At 38.9% G+C, this 15,683-nt stretch overlaps 2 protein-coding genes across 2 annotated transcripts; both read left to right on the forward strand.

Annotated features, from left to right (window-relative positions):
• Positions 1 to 150: 150 nt before the first annotated feature.
• LOC137138348 (type-2 ice-structuring protein-like) lies at positions 151 to 2,240 on the forward strand. Its single transcript, XM_067525461.1, has 7 exons — positions 151 to 806; positions 935 to 1,024; positions 1,119 to 1,154; positions 1,275 to 1,384; positions 1,486 to 1,614; positions 1,698 to 1,809; positions 1,939 to 2,240. The coding sequence occupies exons 2-7, from the start codon at positions 964 to 966 to the stop codon at positions 2,031 to 2,033; spliced, it is 543 nt and encodes a 180-aa protein (XP_067381562.1). The 5' UTR covers positions 151 to 806; positions 935 to 963; the 3' UTR covers positions 2,034 to 2,240.
• A 3,954-nt stretch (positions 2,241 to 6,194) lies between these two features.
• LOC137138111 (macrophage mannose receptor 1-like) lies at positions 6,195 to 14,237 on the forward strand. The gene is made up of 13 exons (XM_067525043.1): positions 6,195 to 6,242; positions 6,374 to 6,463; positions 6,567 to 6,593; positions 6,705 to 6,814; positions 6,919 to 7,047; positions 7,132 to 7,243; positions 7,619 to 7,711; positions 12,917 to 13,006; positions 13,110 to 13,136; positions 13,247 to 13,356; positions 13,460 to 13,588; positions 13,671 to 13,782; positions 14,146 to 14,237. The coding sequence occupies exons 2-13, from the start codon at positions 6,403 to 6,405 to the stop codon at positions 14,235 to 14,237; spliced, it is 1,092 nt and encodes a 363-aa protein (XP_067381144.1). The 5' UTR covers positions 6,195 to 6,242; positions 6,374 to 6,402.
• The last annotated feature ends 1,446 nt before the right edge of the window (positions 14,238 to 15,683 follow it).

Genomic DNA, 15,683 nt, shown 5'->3' on the forward strand with positions numbered 1-15,683 from the left:
GTCCTACAGCAACTACAGCTTTATTTGCAGTTAGGATTGTTTAACAAAGTATTTTAGCATCATTTTCCTCTGTAACCTCACTAGTCTGCTTTTTGTGTAGAAGGCACGATGGATAAATTCCAGGATCAGTGCATCCTAGAGAAAATGTCCTGCTGTCTGTGAGAAAGCTGACGCTTTTCTATCATTGGACATTCCAAAAGGACAATAGACGTACTTCAAAGTCCTGGAAGATTCTAGAGTGGTTTTCACAGTCACTGACTTAAACCCCACAGAAAATCTCTGGCATTTGAATAAGGCAGGTGCAGTGTGTGAAGTGCATATAACTTTTTTCACCATATTATTATTTAGTTAACAAAACTGAAGCCAAACAGAAAAGTACATGTGGGCAATACTAACATAATTTAAGAAGGTAAGTGACACCCAGGTGCTGCTAACCATCACTAACTGGTCATCAGCTGGTCTGCAGACGTCTATAAAGGCATAAGTTTTAGCATTTTGCTGGTCTGAAGCTTTCAGTGGTGTGTTGGGAAAAGTTGAGTTGGTGAGGGTTGCTGACCTGGGTGGGGGAGCATGATGGTGAAGAGGTTTGGACCAAGCACTGAACCCTGGAGGACCCAACAGGTGACAATGTAGGGCTGTGTATTTATATGTACGTGTTGTGTATGTGTGTGTCTTTGTCCTCACTTCCTCATTTTGTCAGATGATGAGATATGAAGCTGCATATAAGAGCTGCTCTTTGCGTTGTTCTTCGTCTCCGCATATGAACATTGATGCTACAAGCTAATGTTAAATAAAAGGGCGAGAAGGTAATTCTACTTTTTTCCAACATGATTTCTTTTCGAAAATTTCTCAGATCATCTCGTATGTTTCTTTAATACACTGACATTCACTATGTACAAAATGGTACTAACATGTTTGATTCTCTTTCTTAAAGGTAAAAATCGTTATTGTCTCACCTCCACAATGAAGATCCTGACTGTGTGTGTGCTTGGTTGGGCCATGATGGCTCTGACTAAGGCTGCAGGTAAATATTTCTTACAAAAGAAAACTTGTATGTATTTCTATGTACAGTAACATATGATCAAATAAGTCTTTAACTGTTGTCTCATTCTGTCCAGCTTTTCCAGGAGAAATAGCAGAGGATGATCAAACAGGTCAGTGTTTGTTTAAATAAAGACGTTTTGCTATTTTGTTTTTTTATTGCATTTACTGAATAAAAAGAATAAAGAAATTAACTGGAGACTCATTAACAATTATTCTGTAATTGTCCTCAGAAAACAGTGATCTGGTTAAGAGGTACCTGTTTTGTTCCAGTGGTTGGACTAAGATCAACGGTGCCTGTTTCCGCTATGTTCCCAAACCTATGACCTGGGCTAACGCTGAGGTAATAACTAAGATTATTCTGTTTTTTATTTGCACACTTAGTGAACTGGCATCATCTTTTAAATCCACTATTTCTACAATGTTTTCTGTCTTTGTCTGTAGAAACACTGTCAGTCCATGGGTGGACACCTTGCATCGGTGCAAAGCATTGACGAGTACCATGAGATGTATAAGATTACCACCCTTCATGGCTACAAAGAAACATGGATTGGAGGCTCTGATGCACAACAGGTATTTTAGTTACTGCACAATATTTTTCACGTATATAATACAAAAGTCTTTAAAATTGTTTATCTGTTTGATTTGTCATCTAGGAAAATGTTTGGTTCTGGACTAATGGTGACAAGTTTGAATTTACAAACTGGTGTAAAGGAGAACCTAATAACTTGGACAAATCCCAGCACTGTTTGCAAATGAATCATAAAGGTAAAAACAAAAGACTTTATTTATATTTAACCTGTGTTTAACCTGATAGATGCCACCGTTTAAATGTTGACGAGAAAAAAAGCTAAAATTAATTAAAACTCAATCTAAATGTGTTTTTGCTATTTACAGGTAAGAAGTGCTGGGATGATGTGAGATGTAACACTCATCGTCCATCTATATGTGCAAACAGAGGGTGGGGACTGGTGGGTGGACTGCAACATTGAATCCAGCACAAACACTGATGGATGTGTTGGTTTTCTTTACAAACTCATCCGTCTTTGTAATCCGAAAACTTTGTATCTCATTCCACAACTTTTTTTCTTTTGTGCCACAAGTAAGAGATTAAGTGTTATAAAAAGTTTTAAGCGATTAAATGCTTTTAATCTGCAGCATTATTTTTCTTCATGCAAAATAAAAAAGCTTAAAGCATTAAAAAAGCTGGTCTTTTACTTTGGTCAAAACTTCTGTGTTCACTGTTATGATCAAACATACTTTTCTCTCCAATGATATAATAGAATAATAATGACATAACGACAATATGCTACCAATTAAAAAAAACAGTTTGAAATGATTATTAATTGATATGTAATTTAAGTAAGTGACTGTGAGACAGGATGCTCCCAATTTTGGCAAAGTTTCATAGGTGGAAGAAGGCTGTTCTAGAGATTTGTCTTATGTGTGAGCTAAACGACAAATCCTGGTCAAAAATAACTCCAAGGTTCCTCACTGCAGTACTGGAGGCTAAAGTTATGCCATCTAAAGTAACTGTATTGTTAGACAGCATATTTCTCATGTTTTTAGGCCCAAATAGAATAATTTCCGTTTTGTCTGAATTTAGAAGTAGGAAATTGTAGGACATCCAGGACTTTATGTCTTTTAGGGATGCTTGAAGTTTGACTAATTGGTTAGTATCTTCTGGTTTCACAGATAAATATCATCTGCATAGCAGTGGAAATGTATTATTAGGAATTTTTCCTAATAATTTTGCCTAAAGGTGACATATACAGTTTGAAAAGTATTGGTCCTGACACAGAGCCCTGTGGAACTCCACAACTAACCTTTGTGCAGAAAGAGGATTCATCATTAACATGAACAAGTTGGAATTTGTCTGGCGGATAATTCATTTATCACGTCATTTACTAACAGAGATTTAGAAGAGAGAGGTCTGATATTTAATAATCCACATTTAATTGCTGGGTTTTGGGTTCAGTATGAGCAGTAGTCTTAACTTGTATTAGGTTTTTATGATTAACTCCCCCTGTGTTCATTTTTGGTTTAAAAAGTTTAGGTGGTTGTGGAACAGACATAGTCTCTATGGGGCAAAGAGCAAAGTGGTTAAGATCATAACATTTATTAAAATAATAAAATTCCCTGGGTGAAATGTTAGAATCCATAATTGCTGCATTTTGTCTGTTGGTAACGTCAGATTCTATAAATATCTCGGACTGTTTATACCTGTGGATGTTGTCGGGTGTTGGAGGATGCAGGAGAGGTGAGCACATCAGAGCCACAGGTGTTTCCAATGGTCAGTCAGTCTCCGGAGACTGAGACGCTGTGGACAATGTTCACAGTCAAAATCCGTGATCCCAGAAAGTTCAGGTGCAGTCCATCTTGTTTGAAGTACTGAGGACAAGCCCAGAAAAGAAATTGTCCACATAAAAGAGTCCGTGTGCGGAGACTTGTGGTTGAAGCCATGTGTGCAGGCTGAGGAGTCTGGAGAACCAGCCAACACCGTGACACAGCGTGAAATGAGGAAACGTCTGTTGGGAAAACTTTCCAGTGAGTTGAAAAGTGACATGAAGTCATGTTTCAGCAACTCAGACTGTTGGTGTTTGGTGAATTTGTGCCAACGTGTATCACTACTTTTGTTGCTGTAGGATGTTTTTCTATCAGGTTTAGAATTTTCTCTGCTATGTCAATGACTGTGGCTCCAGGAAAGCAAAACATTTTAGCTGATTAGGCGGACTTCTCTAACGATGGAGTCGCAAAATAATCAGCATGGAGGGACCGGGAAGACGCCGCTGTGGAGACGGGCGCCGAGGAGCAGCGTGTGGATTCTGTGTGGTCCATGTGGTCTGGCGAGGCCCCGGCAACATGCCCCGACCATGCTGGCCGCGGGAGGTAAAACGCCCACCTGTACAAGTCGGCCTTTCCAGCTCCTCAAGAACAGTGAACTGGTTATCCACCTAGACCGGGGAAGGTGGTCCAATGGACTGGTTGACCAGATGAGCTGCAGCAGGTGTCGTCCGTGTCTGCTTTTAGCCGGGATCCAGGCCTCCTGCGTCAGCGGCGAGGAGCAGGCCCGTGTCGCCACAGGCCATTGGTCGTCCGACAGGGCCAGTGGACAGCGGAAGCCACAGCAGCATGACATTGGGATCCTGGGTCACTAAACACACAGCTGGGTGCACAGACACTGTTTGTTCCATGTAGCTTGAGGTATTAAGAGCTGCGAGGTGCTTCGCCTGTGCGGTGGCAACGTTGAAAAACCCCAAGATAAGTTATTATTATTAGTTTTTTGTGCTTAGTTCGATTTGCAACTGTGTGAAAGTGTGTATACAGGTTGCACAGACCACCATTTCGAAACTTACGGTAGTGATGTCACCATATGATGCTGGGTAACCACAGACTGCTCACTTGTATCACATCAATAATGCCACAAACCATCTGGATGCCAGAATCCAGCTTCTGTTATGAGGATTCCCTGCGTCGCACACACAGAGTTTGACAGTACACGTTAGGCTGAGTAAGAATGAACTATCAGACCTAGTATGTCCTGGTCAGCGCCAGTCTGACGTAGTCGGCAGTGACAGTCACCAGAGACAATAGTTTAGTGTTTGCTGTCTAAAGACTCTAATCTTTAGTTTTAAGACTGAGCTGTTCTGTTCATCTTTTTTAAAATATGTTTAATATTTATGACCAGTGTCGTACAGCAACTACAGCTTTACTTGGTTAGGATTGTTTAACAAAGTCATTTTACATTAATTTCCCTCTTTAAGCTCACTAGACTGCCTTTACATCCATGTTGTTAAGTGAAAGGGAAAACGCTCTTGGTTGCACAAAGAGAGTGAAAACACCTGGGTGAGGCAGGCAGGTAGTGGAGGCAGAGAGAGAGAGAACAGAGTCTGAGATGAGATTGGGAAAGTAAGTGAGAAGACCAGGGGCCAGAGAGTGTGGGCGACCACACAAAAGGAATCCAGGAGTTGGCATGCTGAAGAATTCCTGTCTGCATTTCCCTCTGTGCTGTGACAACTTGATATTATCTTCATCAAACAAAGTAACTAACAGCTAAAAACTGCAGTTTTTTGTTTTTTTTCAAAATGACTCATACATTTCTTTAAACAATTTGAAGAAGTTATAGCTTCTGCAAACGGCTTCAGCTTTTAAATCTACATTTCCATTCCAGTTGCCTTCAACAATGACTTGTCGTTTCTCTGTTCAGTGTTTTACAACATGATGAAGTATTAAAACGTAGAAAAGTTTTCTCTAAATATACATTGCTTCAGGTCAGGTCTCTTCACTTATTTACGGATAAGCACGAATCTTGCATAACAAAAGCCTTTCTCTGTGTATCTCCCGTTTATTTCATTTGGTCCCCTTGTTTTACAATACTGAGGCTAATTAAAAACTTGGGAAAAGGAAGTATCCTTAAAAAAGAAGACCCTTCCTGCATTGAAGCATGGTGGTGGTTTGCTGGAGCTCTGGAATCCTGCAGTGTGTAGAAGGCACGATGGATAAATTCCAGGATCAGTGCATCCTAGAGAAAATGTCATGCTGTCTGTGAGGAAGCTGACGCTTTTCTATCATTGGACATTCCAAAAGGACAATAGACGTACTTCAAAGTCTTGGAAGATTCTAGAGTGGTTTTCACAGTCACTGACTTAAACCCCACAGAAAATCTCTGGCATTTGAATAAGGCAGGTGCAGTGTGTGAAGTGCATATAACTTTTTTCACCATACTATTATTTAGTTAACAAAAATGAAGCCAAACAGAAAAGTACATGTGGGCAATACTAATGTAATTTAAGAAGGTAAGTGACACCCAGGTGCTGCTAACCATCACTAACTGGTCATCAGCTGGTCTGCAGACGTCTATAAAGGCATAAGTTTTAGCATTTTGCTGGTCTGAAGCTTTCAGTTGTGTGTTGGGAAAAGTTGAGTTGGTGAGGGTTGCTGACCTGGGTGGGGGAGCATGATGGTGAAGAGGTTTGGACCAAGCACTGAACCCTGGAGGACCCAACAGGTGACAATGTAGGGCTGTGTATTTATATGTACGTGTTGTGTATGTGTGTGTCTGTGTCCTCAGTTCCTCATTTTCTCATTTTGTTAGATGATGAGATATGAAGCTGCATATAAGAGCTGCTCTTTCTCTAGTTCTTCGTCTCCGCATATGAACATTGATGCTACAAGCTAATGTTAAATAAGAGGGCGAGAAGGTAATTCTACTTTTTTTCCAACATGATTTATTTACGCAAATTTCTCAGATCATCTCATATTTTTCTTTAAAACAATGACAGACACTATGTACAAATGGTACTAATAACATGTTTGATTCTGTTTCTTAAAGGTAAAAATCGTTATTGTCTCACCTCCACAATGAAGATCCTGACTGTGTGTGTGCTTGGTTGGGCCATGATGGCTCTGACTAAGGCTGCAGGTAAATACTTCTTAGAAAAAAAAACTTGTATGTATTTCTATGTACAGTAACATATGATCAAATAAGTCTTTAACTGTTGACTCATTTTGTCCGGATTTTCCAGGAGAAATAGCAGAGGATGATCAAACAGGTCAGTGTTTTTTAAATGAAGATGTTTGCTATTTTTTTGTTATTTACTGAATAAAAACAATAAAGAAATTAACTGGAGACTCATTAACAATTATTGTGTAATTGTCCTCAGAAAACAGTGATCTGGTTAAGAGGTACCTGTTTTGTTCAAGTGGTTGGACTAAGATCAACGGTGCCTGTTTACGCTATTTTCCCAAACCTATGACCTGGGCTAAGGCTGAGGTAATAACTAAGATTATTCTGTTTTTTATTTGCACACTTAGTGAACTGGCATCATCTTTTAAAACCAATATTTTTACACTGTTTTCTGTCTTTGTCTGCTGTAGAAAAACTGTCAGTCCATGGGTGGACACCTTGCATCGGTGCAAAGCATTGACGAGTACCATGAGATGCAGAAGTTGACCGCCTCTCATGGCTACAAATTAACATGGATTGGAGGCTCTGATGCACAACAGGTATTTTAGTTACTGCACAATATTTTTACGTATAAAATATAAAAATGTGTTGAAAATTGTTCATCTGTTTGATTTGTCATCTAGGAAAATGTTTGGTTCTGGACTAATGGTGACAAGTTTGAATTTACAAACTGGTGTAAAGGAGAACCTAATAACTTGAAGAAATCCCAGCACTGTTTGCAAATGAATCATAAAGGTAAAACCAAAAGACTTTATTTATATTTAGTGTTTAACCTAATAGATGCCACTGTTTAAATGATGACGAGTAAAAAAGCTGAAATTATTTACATCTCAATCAGACATTCCTTGCTTGAAACGAATCAGATGATGTTTCATAATATGCAAATTACATTATTACAAAATTTACAGCAAAATGTGGTTTTAACAGTAATTAACTGTTTACCACAGTATCAACTGTGTTTTATTGAAAGGGCATCAAAATCTGGAAATGTGTGTATTGTTGCTGTAAAGACTGAACCCATTGCTCCTCAGGATAAATTGGTTTTATTAGACAGTTTGAGGTTCTGGTTTGTTTGGTCCTGACTGACTCCTGTGTTTTTGCTATTTACAGGTAAGAAGTGCTGGGATGATCTGGGATGTAACAGTTATCGTCCTTCTATATGTGCAAACAGAGGGTGGGGACTGGTGGGTGGACTGCAACATTGAATCCAGCACAAACACTGATGGATGTGTTGGTTTTTATCTTTACAAACTCATCCGTCTTTGTAATCCAAAAATTTTGTATCTCATTCCACAACTTTTTTCTTTTGTGCCGCAAGTAAGAGAGTAAGTGTTATAAAAAGCTTTAAGAGATGAAATGCTTTTAATCTGCGACTTTATTCTTCCTCATGCAAAATAAAAACAGCTTGAAGCATTAAAAAAGCTGGTCTGTTATTTTGTCAAAACTTCTTTGTTCACTGTTATGATCAAACATACTTTTCTCTCCAATGATATAATAGAATAATAATGACACTTTTAACAACAATATGCTACCAATTTAAAAAAAAAAACTCTTTTCAGATTTGATATCAGCCTATACTTGGCTAAATCACCTGGATCAAGACAAGGTTTTTTAAGTAGCGGTTTGATTACAGCAACTTTATAGGCCTTTGGTACATAGCCTGTTTCTAAAGATAGATTAATTAAATCCAATATGAACGTGTCTATTAAAGGTAGAACATCTTTGAACAATTTAGTTAGGACAGGGTCTAAAAGACTTTTTAGTTTTGAGGAAGCAATAGTTGAACTTAGCTCAGTGAGGTCTATGGGTAAAAAGCAGTCTAAGATGGATTGAGGCCTTATTGAGGATTCTAGAGCTGTTGTACATGAAGCTCCATCTGTAATATTTGTAGGGAGGATCTGGTGAATTTTTTCCCTAATGGCAACAATTTTATTCATAAAGAAAGTCATAAAGTCATTGCTGCTCAAAGTTAAGGCAAAACTAGTCTCAACAGAACTATGGCTCTTAGTCAGCCTGGCTACAGTGCTGAACAGAAACCGGGGGTTGTTCTTGTTTTCTTCTATTAATGATGAATAATATGCTGTTCTGGCATCACAGAGAGCTTTTTTGTACATTTTTAAACAGTTTTTCCAGGCTGACCTGGATTCTTCTAAATTAGTGGAACGCCACTTCCTCTCTAACTTTCGTGACGCCTGCTTTAAGCTGTGCATTTGTGAATTGTACCATGGAGGTCGGCTCCTCTGATTCACTGATTTGTTTTTCAGGGGGGCAACTGTATCTAGTATCCTACGCAGTGAGGCTGCAGAATCGTCAAGTAATAATCAATTTGCACAGGAGTAAGATGGCTACTCACCATAGTATTTACACATAGTGGTGAAAAAGATGAAGAAATAATTTCTTTAAATTTGTTCGCAGCATTGTCAGATAAACATCTGCTGTAGTGGAATTTTTCCCTAACTGCTGTATAGTCCATTATTGTAAATTCAAATGTTATCAGAACATGGTCAGACAGAAGAGAATTATGAGGAAATACTATTAAATTATAAGTTTCAATGCCTTATGTAAGGACAAGGTGTGACTGAAAATTCTATCAAAAACTCTGAGTAAGGGACTGGAGGACGGTACACGATAATAAATAATAGTGGTTTTTGAGTTTTCCAGTTTGGGTGTGAAAGGCTAAGAGTAAGGCTCTCAAATGCGTTATAACTATGTTTAGGTCTAGGAATTATTGATAAGCTAGAGTGAAATATTGCTGCTACTCCTCCACCTCGGCCTGTGCATCTAGGAACATGATAATTAATATGACTTGGGGGGGTTGACTCATTTAAACTGACCATATTCTTCCTGCTGCAACCAAGTTTCAGTGAGACAAAATAAATCGAATTGATGATCATTTATCAAGTCATTTACTAACAGAGATTTAGAAGATAGAGATCTGATATTTAATAATCCACATTTAATTGCTGGGTTTTGGGTTCAGTATGAGCAGTAGTCTTAACTTGTATTAGGTTTTTATGATTAACTCCCCTTGTGTTCATTTTTGGTTTAAAAAGTTTATGTGGTTGTGGAACAGACATACCCTCTATGGGGCAAAGAGCAAAGTGGTTAAGATCATAACATTTATTAAAATAATAAAATTCCCTGGGTGAAATATTAGAATCCATAATTGCTGCATTTTGTCTGTTGGTAACGTCAGATTCTATAAATATCTCGGACTGTTTATACCTGTGGATGTTGTCGGGTGTTGGAGGATGCAGGAGAGGGGAGCACATCAGAGCCACAGGTGTTTCCAATGGTCAGTCAGTCTCCGGAGACTGAGACGCTGTGGACAATGTTCACAGTCAAAATCCGTGATCCCAGAAAGTTCAGGTGCAGTCCATCTTGTTTGAAGTACTGAGGACAAGCCCAGAAAAGAAATTGTCCACATAAAAGAGTCCGTGTGCGGAGACTTGTGGTTGAAGCCATGTGTGCAGGCTGAGGAGTCTGGAGAACCAGCCAACACCGTGACACAGCGTGAAATGAGGAAACGTCTGTTGGGAAAACTCTCCAGTGAGTTGAAAAGTGACATGAAGTCATGTTTCAGCCACTCAGACTGTTGGTGTTTGGTGAATTTGTGCCAACGTGTATCACTACTTTTGTTGCTGTAGGATGTTTTTCTATCAGGTTTAGAATTTTCTCTGCTATGTCAATGACTGTGGCTCCAGGAAAGCAAAACATTTTAGCTGATTAAGCGGACTTCTCCAACGATGGAGTCGCAAAATAATCAGCATGGTGGGACCGGGAAGACGCCGCTGTGGAGAGGGGCGCCGAGGAGCAGCGTGTGGATTCTGTGTGGTCCATGTGGTCTGGCGAGGCCCGGGCAACATGCCCCGACCGCACTGGCCGCGGGAGGTAAAGAGGCCACCTGTAGCGGCCAAGCCGTCTGGTGTCTCACGGGGCAGGCAGTCGCAGGGAACCACCGCAGAGGAAGTCGACCTTTCCAGCTCCTCGAGAACAGTGAACCGGTTATCCACCTGCAGACCCGTGTCGGCACAGGCCATTGGTCGTCCGACAGGGCCAGAGGACAGCGGAAGCCACAGCAGCATGACATTGGGATCCTGGGTCACTAAACACACAGCTGGGTGCACAGACACTGTTTGTTCCATGTAGCTTGAGGTATTAAGAGCTGCGAGGTGCTTCGCCTGTGCGGTGGCAACGTTGAAAAAAACCCCAAGATAAGTTCTTTTTTTTATTTTTTCCTTAGGTCGTTTTCCAAAATTTGGATGGTATCTTGGAACTGCGTGAAAACAGTATGCACAGACCACCATTTCGAAATGTACGGAAGATGATGCTGGGTAACCACAGACTGCTCACTTGTATCACATCAATAATGCCACAGACCATCTGGATGCCAGAAATGCAGCTTCTGTTATGAGGATTCCCTGCGTCGCACATACAGAGTTTGACAGTACACGTTAGGCTGAGTAGGAATGAACTATCAGACCTAGTATGTCCTGGTCAAAGCCAGTCTGCCGTAGTCGGCACTGACAGTCACCAGAGACAATAGTTAAGTGTTTGCTATCTAAAGATTCTAATCTTTAGTTTTAAGACCCAGTTGTTTTCAATGTTTTTTTTAAATATGTTTAATATTTATGACCAATGTCCTACAGCAACTACAGCTTTACTTGGCTAGAATTGTTTAACAAAGTAATTTTACATTAATTTCCCTCTGTAAGCTCACCAGTCTGCTTTGTCGTCTCCTTTACATCCATGTTGTTAAGTAAAAGGCAAAACGGTCTTGGTTGAACAAAGAGAGTGAAAACACCTGGAAGTGGAAGCAGAGAGAGAGAGAGCACAGGTTCTGAGATGAGATTGGGAAAGTAAGTGAGAAGACCAGGGGCCAGAGAGTGTGGGCGACCACACAAAAGGAATCCAGGACAGGGACAATTTATTTTGACAAATAAAAAAAAGTAAAAAAAGCAAGGTCCACACAGCCAAATCAATAAGATTTTTCAATTTATTTTCACCTGTTAATACTAAGTTGGCAAGCTGAAGAAGGCCTCTCTGCATTTTCCTCTGTGGTGTGACAACTTGATCTTATCTTTGTCAAACTTAGTAACTAACAGCTAAAAATGAAGGGTATTTTAGGTCAAATACTGCAGTTTTTTCCCTAAAATGACTCATACGTTTATTCATGACTATCAATTACTCAGGAAACATTGTTTTTGCAATTCTTTAAACAATTTGAAGAAGTTATAGCTTCTGCAAACGGCTTCAGCTTTTAAATCTACATTTCCATTCCAGTTGCCTTCAACAATGACTTGTCATCTCTCTGTTCAGTGTTTTAAAACATGATGAGGTATTATAACGTAGAAAAGTTTTCTCTAAATATACATTGCTTCAGGTCAGGTCTCTTCATTTATTTACGGACAAGCATGAATCTTGCATAACAAAAGCCTTTCTCCGCGTATCTCCCGTTTATTTCATTTGGTCCCCTTTTTTACAATACTGAGGCTAATTAAAAACTCGGGAAAAGGAAGTATCCTTAAAAAAAGAAGACCCTTCCTGCATTGAAGCATGGTGGTGGTTTGGTGGAGTTCTGGAATCCTGCAGTGTGTGGAAGGCACGATGGATAAATTCCAGGATAAGTACATCCTAGAGAAAATGTCATGCTGTCTGTGAGGAAGGTGATGCTTTTCTATCATTGGAAATTCCAAAAGGACAATAAACGTACTTCAAAGTCCTGGAAGATTCTAGAGTGGTTGTCACAGTCACTGACATTTGAATAAGGCAGGTGCAGTGTGTGAAGTGCGTATATCTTTTTTTCACTATACTATTATTTCGTTAACAAAAATGAAGCCAAACAGAAAAGTACATGTGGGCAATACTAATGTAATTTAAGAAGGTAAGTGACACCCAGGTGCTGCTAACCATCATTAACTGGTCATCAGCTGGTCTGCAGACGTCTATAAAGGCATAAGTTTTAGCATTTTGCTGGTCTGAAGCTTTCAGGTGTGTGTTGGGAAAAGTTGAGTTGGTGAGGGTTGCTGACCTGGGTGGGGGAGCATGATGGTGAAGAGGCTTGGACCAAGCACTGAACCCTGGAGGACCCAACAGGTGACAATGTAGGGCTGTGTATTTATATGTACGTGTTGTGTATGTGTGTGTCTTTGTCCTCAGTTCCTCATTTTGTCAGATGATGAGATATGAAGCTGCATATAAGAGCTGCTCTTTGCGTTGTTATTCATCTCCACATATGAACATTGATGCCACAAGCTAATGCTAAAAAGAGGGCGAGAAGGTAATTCTACTTTTTTCCAACATGATTTATTTTCGCAAATTTCTCAGATCATCTCGTATGTTTCTTTAATACAATGACAGACACTATGTACAAAATAGTACTAACATGTTTGATTTTCTTTCTTAAAGGTAAAAATCGTTATTGTCTCACCTCCACAATGAAGATCCTGACTGTGTGTGTGCTTGGTTGGGCCATGATGGCTCTGACTAAGGCTGCAGGTAAATACTTCTTAGTAAAAAAAACTTGTATGTATTTCTATGTACAGTAACATATGATCAAATAAGTCTTTAACTGTTGACTCATTTTGTCCGGATTTTCCAGGAGAAATAGCAGAGGATGATCAAACAGGTCAGTGTTTTTTAAATGAAGATGTTTGCTATTTTTTTGTTATTTACTGAATAAAAACAATAAAGAAATTAACTGGAGACTCATTAACAATATTCTGTAATTGTCCTCAGAAAACAGTGATCTGGTCAAAAGGTACCTGTATTGTCACCATGGTTGGACTGAGATCAACAGTGCCTGTTTCCGCTACGTTCGCAAACCTATGACCTGGGCTAAGGCTGAGGTAATAACTAAGATTATTCTTTTTTAATTTGCACACTTAGTGAACTGGCATCATCTTTTAAATCCAGTATTTATACACTGTTTTCTGTCTTTGTCTGCTGTAGAAAAACTGTCAGTCCATGGGTGGACACCTTGCATCGGTGCAAAGCATTGACGAGTACCATAGGATGCAGAAATTGACCGCCTCTCAACGTTACAAATTAACATGGATTGGAGGCTCTGATGCACAACAGGTATTTTAGTTACTGCACAATGTTTTTCATGTATATAATAAAAGGTCTTTAAAATTGTTTATCTGTTTGATTTGTTATCTAGGAAAATGTTTGGTTCTGGACTAATGGTGACAAGTTTGCCTTTACAAACTGGTGTAAAGGAGAACCTAATAACTTGGACAAATCCCAGCACTGTTTGCAAATGAATCATAAAGGTAAAAACAAAAGACTTTATTTATATTTAGTGTTTAACCTGATAGATGCCACTGTTTTAATGTAGAAGAGTAAAAAACCTGAAATTAATTACAAATCCATCAGACATTCCTTGGTTAAATCCAATCAGATGATGTTCTGTACTATGTAAATTACATTATTACACAATTTACAGCAGGATTTGATGTGGTTTTAACAGTTATTACCTGTTTACCACAGTTAAAGGGCATCAAACTCTAGAAATGTGTGTATTGTTGTTGTAAAGACTGAACCCATTGCTCCTCAGGATAAACTGGTTTTATTAGACAGTCTGAGGTTTTGGTTTGTTTTGTCCTGACTGACTCCTCTGTTTTTGCTATTAACAGGTAAGAACTGCTGGGATGATGTGAGATGTAACAGTTATCGTCCATCTATATGTGCAAACAGAGGGTGGGGACTGGTGGGTGGACTCCATTAAATCCAGCAAAAACACTGATGGATGTGTTGGTTTTTATCTTGTTATCTTGTTATAAAAATTATGCTTTTAATCTGCAGCTTTATTTTTCTTCATGCAAAATAAAAACAGCTTGAAAGCAAGTTTGAATTATTATTTGATATGTAATTTAAGTAAGTGACTGTTCAGGAGCATTTGTGGACCATTTTTTCCTTGCAGAACTGCTTTAGCTCAGCCATATTCCTAAATAATAAAAACACAAACTGAGATTGGCAGCAGACTTTGAGGGAATCTCGATCCCCAGTTTCCATCACGTCTGTGTTGCCAAAATATTTTAGTAGAATTATTTTGGCTGTCAACAATAATGCCACAAACCATCTGGATGCCAGAAATGCAGCTTCTGTTATGAGGATTCCCTGCGTCGCACATACAGAGTTTGACAGGACACGTTAGGCTGAGTAGGAATGAACTATCAGACCTAGTATGTCCTGGTCAAAGCCAGTCTGCCGTAGTCGGCACTGACAGTCACCAGAGACAATAGTTAAGTGTTTGCTGTCTAAAGATTCTAATCTTTAGTGTTGAGACCGTTGTTCTCAATGTTTTTTTTTTTTTTTAGATGTTTAATATTTATGACCAATGTCCTACAGCAACTACAGCTTGGTTAGGATTGTTTGGAGTGGAGGCAGAGAGAGAGAACAGGGTCTGAGAGGAGAGAATGTGGGTGACCAACACAAAAGGAATCCAGTACAGGGACAATTTATTTTGACAAAGTCAAAATAAAAAAAAAAGAAGTTAAAAAAATAAAAATAAAAAAAAAGCAAGGTCCACACAGTCAAATCAATAAGATTTTTCAATTTATTTTCACCTGTTAATACTAAGTTATTGGCATGTTGAAGAAGGCCTCTCTGCATTTCCCTCTGTGCTGTGACAACTTGATCTTATCTTTGACAAACTAAGTAACTGACAGTTGAAAACAAAGCCTTTTAGGTAAAATAATGCATTTTTTTTTTCCAAAATGACTCATACGTTTATTCATGACTATCAATTACTCAGGAAACATTGTTTTTGCATTTCTTTAAACAATTTGAAGAAGTTATAGCTTCTGCAAATGGCTTCAGCATTTCCATTCCAGTTGCCTTCAATAATGACTTGTGATTTCTCTGTTCAGTGTTTTACAACATGATGAAGTATTAAAATGTAGAAAAGGCTTTGATACATCAAAAAAAGTCGCAGGTGTCTTCCTGTATTTACAGATTTTAATTAAGCACTAATCTTGCATAACAAAAGCCTTTCTCTGCGTATTAAATTTGACTGTCATTGTTTCACCTGTATGGTCCCCTTGTTTTGCAATAGTGAGCCTAATTAAAAACTTGGCAAAAGGTGTTTTAGGCCTAAGGATCAGCAGTATGTCTGGAAGAAGAAGAATGAAGTATCCTTTAAAAAAAGAAGATGAACCTGCCTGCAGTGAAC

Source organism: Channa argus, chromosome 12, assembly GCF_033026475.1.
Source record: "Channa argus isolate prfri chromosome 12, Channa argus male v1.0, whole genome shotgun sequence".
Classification (NCBI taxonomy): Eukaryota; Metazoa; Chordata; class Actinopteri; order Anabantiformes; family Channidae; genus Channa; species Channa argus.